The 6,202-nt window shown below is 41.5% G+C and overlaps 1 protein-coding gene across 2 annotated transcripts in view; it reads left to right on the top strand.

The window, feature by feature from the left end:
* RCL1 (RNA terminal phosphate cyclase-like 1) overlaps positions 1–4,293 on the top strand; it is a 64,946-nt gene extending 60,653 nt beyond the window's left edge. For both annotated transcript variants that reach the window (XM_010860718.1, XM_010860719.1), the window contains one exon: positions 3,522–4,293. In XM_010860718.1, the coding sequence (XP_010859020.1) occupies positions 3,522–3,672 (151 nt within the window). In that variant the 3' untranslated portion in view covers positions 3,673–4,293. The remainder of the gene's footprint in view (positions 1–3,521) is intronic.
* The last annotated feature ends 1,909 nt before the right edge of the window (positions 4,294–6,202 follow it).

A 6,202-nucleotide genomic window follows, 5' to 3' on the forward strand; every position in this document is an offset into this window, starting at 1 on the left:
CTCCTTTTCCTATTTGGAACCAGTCTGTTGTTCCATGTCCAGTTCTAACTGTTGCTTCCTGACCTGCATACAGGTTTCTCAAGAGGCAGGTCAGGTGGTCTGGTATGCCCTTCTCTTTCAGAATTTTCCATAGTTTATTGTGATCCACACAGTCAAAGGCTTTGGCATAGTCAATAAAGCAGAAATAGATGTTTTTTTTGAACTCTATAGCTTTTTTGATGATCCGGTAGATGTTGATGATTTGGCCTTTTCTAAAACCAGCTTGAACATCTTGGTTTACGGTTCATGTATTGCTGAAGCCTGGCTTGAAAAATTTTGAGCATTACTTTACTAGCATGTGAGATGAGTGCAAGTGTGCAGTAGTTTCAGCATTCTTTGGCACTGCCTTTCTTTGGGATTGGAATGAAAATTGACCTTTTCCAGTCTTGTAACCAGCTTTATTGAGATATAATTCTCATACCACACAGCTTATTTAAAATGTACAATTTAGTGGGGTTTTAGTTTATTCACAGAGACATATAAATGTAACTACAGTCTAATTTTAGAACATTTTCACCACCCCAGAAAGAAACTCTTGCCTATTTACAGTTATTCCCAATTCCTCTCATCCCACCTCTGCAGCCCCAGGCAACTCCTAATCTGCTTTCTGCTGCTGTAATAGATTTGCTTGTTCTGTCCAGTTTATAGAGACATAAGCAATATGTGATTTTTTGTGACTGGCTTGTTTCACTGAACAAAATGTTTTCAAGGTTCATCCATATTATCACATATATCAATACTTCATTCCTTTTTATGGCTGAGTAAGGAGAAGGCAATGGCACCCTACTCCAGTACTCTTGCCTGGAAAATCCCATGGACAGAGGAGCCTGGTAGGCTGCAGTCCATGGGGTCGCTAGGAGTCGGACACGACTGAGCGACTTCACTTTCACTTTTCACTTTCCTGCATTGGAGAAGGAAATGGCAACCCACTCCAGTGTTCTTGCCTGAAGAATCCCAGGGACTGGGGAGCCTGGTAGGCTGCCGTCTATGGGGTTGCCCAGAGTCAGACACGACTAAAGTGACTTACATAGCATAGCAATATTCCATAAACCACAATTTGTGTATTCATCAGTTAATAGGCATTTAGGTTGTTTGTACTTTTTGACTGTTATGAATTAATGCTGTGTACAAGTTTTTGTCTGGATATGTTTTCATTTTTCTTCTGTATATACCTGAGTGGAACTGCAGGATCATATGGTAACTGACTCCTTGTTTCACATTTTGAGAAACTGCCAGACTTTTTTCCACAGTGGTGGTACCATTTTACATATCTATTAGCAGTGTTTGAGAGTTCAGTTTCTTCATATCCTCACACATACTTTTCTTATTACCTTATTTTTTTTCAGGCTTTCTGTTGGTTTGTGAAGTGGTATATCATAGTGATTTTTATTTGTGTTCCTGTAATAACTAATGATGTTGAGTTTCACATGCTTAATGCTGTATGCATATCTTCTTTAGAGAAATTTTTATTCCGATCCTTTGTTCATTTTAAAATTAGGTTATTTGGTTTTTTATTATTGAGTTGTAAGAGTTCTTTATATGTTCTAGACACCAGACCCTTATGAACTAAATGATTTTCAAATATTTTCTCCCTTTCTGGACATTGTCTTTCTACTTTTTTAATAATGTCCAGACAAGATTTTAATGTTGATGAAGTTCAGTATGTACCTGTTTTTTCTTTTATTACTCTGCTTTTGATTCTGTATCTAAGAAATCATTGCTTAACCCAAGATTATAAAGATATTCACCTATGTTTTATTCTGTGAGTTTCGTAGCTTTAGCTCTTGCATGCAGGTCTTTGATCTGTTTTGAGTGAATTTTTGTGTGTGATATGAGGAAAGGGCCTAGCTTCATTTTTCTGTGTGTGAAGTTGTTACAACACCATTAATTGAGATTATTCTTTCCTCATTGAATTACCTTGGCACCTTTTAGAAAATTAGTTGACCATAAATGTGTGGGCTCATTTCTTGACTCTCAGTTCTGTTCCATTGGTCTTACATGTCAGGATCAGTATTTTGAAAGCTCCTGGGGTGATTCCATGTACGTTCTGGGTGGCAAGCGTTTGGACAGTTTGATTAGGAGACAGCACAATGCAAGGTTGCTGAAGTACTTCATGAAAGACGTGCAGATTGTGTGTTCCTTAACTAAACCTGTGTTTCCCAAATTGGACTGGTAAGAGTCACTCAGGGATGAGGAATTACCTGGGGAGACAAGGCCTGGTAAATGGTGGAGGGGAACATGTGGCCTGTATTTCTGGGCTCTCCAACATGGACATTTTCTCTTCACCAATTGCCAGTTGATTGAAACCTTCAGGGAGTTGCTTGTGTAGTGAATTATGGTCAGTCCTATGATCAGTCTGCTGGAGTGATGCTGGATCTGCTGGGCCAGACTAGTAGAAGACTGCATACCTGAACCATGGTCCTTCTACAGAATTGTTGCTCCCACAGTATTCTTGGGGTGAAGCCATCACCCTGTCTTGAGGGAGATGACAAGAGAGAGCTCCTTGGAACTCCATGTTTACTGTGAGCCCTTCCCTGGTCACCTTATTTATTGCCTTCTGCCATATATAGGGCTTCCCTGGTGGCTCAGAGGGTAAAGAATCTGCCCACAATGGGTGAGACCCGGGTTTGATCCCTGGGTTGGGAAGGTCCCCTGGAGAAGGGAATAGCTACCCATTCCAGTATTCTTGCCGAGAGAATTCCATGGACAGAGGAGCCTGGCGGGCTACAGGCCATGAAGTTGCAAAGAGTTGGACATGATTGAGAGACTAACATTTTCACTTTTTCTGCCATATACACACAAATATTTTATACCTACATTTCCTTCTCATCTGCCTTGTTTACTTAAATTTCTGATTATGGAGAAAGAATATATATATATATATATATTTCAAGGATATTTATGTTGTCTGCTCTACTGGCCTGAAAGCTTCATGAGAAAAGGGAGTTTTGGTTGACAGCAATGTCTCTAGCACCAAGGACAGTGCCTGGCACATAGTAGGCACTCTGTAAATATTTGTTGAATGAATGAAGGGCCTGTTGAGATCAAACAGTGGAGAGGGCAGCTTCTCTCTTTCAGCATCAGCAGCAGTCACTCTGCTTGGTTTTAGCTTCATGATACTGTGAATCATCAAAGCATGTGTTTCTCTGTATGAACCACTTGAAGATTAATGCCATATTCATGTCCAACCTAATGTGCTTGTAGGACTAACCTCCATACTTTTCATTTATTTACTGAGTTTGTCTAGTGTGCATCTCTGCAAGCTGTCTAAAATCATCTTTGGAATCTAGCAGGCTGTAAATAAATGCTATTTAATCGGCTTTGATGGGAATTTCCTAATTTCAATCTTTCCTCCTGATCCAGGAAATTCAGTTCTAGGTTGGCAGAGGAGGACAATTTTTGTAAAATCGAATTCCTCTTTCATTTCTCCCTCCTTTTTTTACCCCCTCCCTTTTTTTTTAATTTTAATTTTTATTTTTTAGGATAGAATTTTTGCGGCATTTGAAGAGCTTTTTCCAGATTATGTTTAAAATCGAAACCAAACCATGTGGTGAAGAACTCAAGGGAGGGGATAAAGTGCTGATGACTTGTGTTGGCATTGGCTTCTCCAACCTTAGCAAGACCCTCAAGTGACATTGTCAGAAGATGAAAGGCCCAAAGGCTTCTAGACAACGCAGAAGCTGCCAAGGAACCAAAGGGACCAGATTCATCCAGGACTTTACAACTTCCCGTTTGAAAACAATCAGGATATCCGAACAAAAAATGTCTCTCTACCTGTGGTTTTCAGCCATTTCTCCGGGGCAGACATTCCTCAGGAGGCCCAGTCACAACGGGAGCTCCCTCGGCTTACCTGGATGAAGAGTGTGCCTTCGGGACACAGTTGTACTGCTGCAGCATCACAGCTGCGTTTTAGCACTGCTTCCTGAGCCCACATCCTCGGGCTTCCGCTGTATGGCTATTTTCTAGACCTTTGGAGTTTGTTACAGTTCCTTCTGCAAGGACTGACCCTCCTGAATCTTGGTTTCTGTGTCGGGATTAAATGAGATACTATGAGTTGGAAGCCCTTTATGAATAATGTCATGTAATGCAAATGTCAGAAATTGGTGTGTTAGACTATTTTATCCCTTGTCTTATGAATGGACTACTATCTTGGAGATACACTGCTCCCCATCTGGTTCATTGTATGTGGATTTTGGGGGAATGAATGCCTAGGGACTGCAAGAATCCAACTAAAGTTATTGAATATTTTCCATATTTTGGGTGTGCTGTGCATGTTCTCATTTAATTCTCCCAATAGCCCAGTGATGTAGATTTGATTATCCCCACAAGAGAAATTCAAAAAGGATATTTTGTTCCTTCTGAAATTTGATAATATAGAGAGATTAGCTCTCCTGATTTCAAGATCTAAGTATCAGAGTCTAGAGTTTTATGCTACTTGCAAGCTAGTAAGTTAGATTATTACTGTTTCACGGATGCTAGCAGAAAACATGAAAATCTCATGTCATAGACAAAAAGCTTATTACTCAGAGCTTCACTGGTTTCTTTCTCCAAGTCCCACAAGATGTGGAGGGTCTGCAGGTATGCCATGCACACCAGTGGTTTGCATCACGGGCAAGGAACATGCACATGTGGGAACTCCACCTCTTACAAGCTTGCTCTTTGTTCCAGATAGGGACATTACTTCACCCCTCAAGATTGCTTGCTGTGAACACGTGATAGGAAAGGGCCAGGATAAAAGCCTCCCCAGTGGGAATGTGCAGGAACACTCAGGACTTGTGGCGATTGTACCTGCTGCTAGTAGAGGCTACAAGTGGTGTGTATGGGGGTTCAGAGTTATCAGTGGTGGGGGAAATATCTGATTTTTCTATTAGGATTCCAAATGATATTGTCTACCTAGGGTGGACTTTTGAGGTAAGGCATGGTCTTTACCTCCCCAGGTCTCTCAGTACCCTTTTCTTTTCTCAGTAAAAGGGGTCCCGAGGAAGTTTGTGCTCTTGTGTCTGGGGGTGTGGGAGGATGTGGAGTGGGGAGCTAACACTGACAGGTCAGGCCATTGTGAACTGTGGTTGTCAACTTACTGAGAGCTCTACATGCTGTATTAGATTTCTGTTGCTGCATAACCAGTTACCACAAACTTAGGAGCTTAAAGTAGTACCATTTATCATCCACAATTCTGTAGGTCAGAGGTCCTGGTCTGTGCTTGGATTCTCTGGTTATGGCTTCACAAGGCTAATGTCAAGGTGCTGGGCTCCGGGCAGGAATACATTTCCAACCATATTTGGATTGTTGGCAGAATTGTTGGACTGGAGTTCCTGTTTCTGGCTGGCTGTCAGCTGCAGGCAACTCTCAGCTTATAAGTAGAGGCTGCCTGCATTCCTTGTAACTTGACTCCCTCCATCTTCAAGCCAGCGATGATGCATTGAATCCTTCTCATGCTTTGAATCTGACTTCTTGTGATAACGTATCTTAAAGTCATCTGGTCACAGCAGTACCTAAGATATCTTAGACATCTGAAAATTTTGCCTACCACACATCAGTTCAGTCACTCAGTCGTGTCTGACTCTTTGCAACCCATGGACTGCAGCATGCCAGGCTTCCCTGTCATGCTCCTTCCTGATGCTTGCTCAAATTCATGTCCATCGAGTCAGTGATGCCATCCAACCATCTCATCCTCTGTTATCTCCTTCTCCTCCTGCCTTCAATCTTTCCCAGCGTAAGGGTCTTTTCCAATGAGTTAGTTCTTCACATCAGATGGCCAAAGTATTGGAGTTTCAGCTTCAGCATCAGTCCTTTCAATGAATATTCAGTACTGATTTCCTTTTGGATGGAAAAGGATGCTCAGCTTTCATTATAGTCCAACTCTCACATCCATACGTGACTACTGGAAAAACCATAGCTTTGACTAGACGGACCTTTGTTGGCAAAGTAATGTCTCTGTCTAGGTTGGTCACAGCTTTTCTTCCAAGGAGCAAACGTCTTTTAATTTCATGGCTGCAGTTACCATCTGCAGTGATTTTGGAGCCCAAGAAAATGAAGTCTGCCACTGTTTCCATTATTTCCCCATTTGCCATAAAGTGATGGGACTGGATGCCATGATCTTAGTTTTCTGAATGTTGAGCTTTAAGCCAACGTTTTCACTCTCTTCTTTCACTTTCATCAAGAA

Source organism: Bison bison, unplaced genomic scaffold, assembly GCF_000754665.1.
Source record: "Bison bison bison isolate TAMUID 2011002044 unplaced genomic scaffold, Bison_UMD1.0 scf7180017864469, whole genome shotgun sequence".
In the NCBI taxonomy this organism is placed as follows: domain Eukaryota; kingdom Metazoa; phylum Chordata; class Mammalia; order Artiodactyla; family Bovidae; genus Bison; species Bison bison.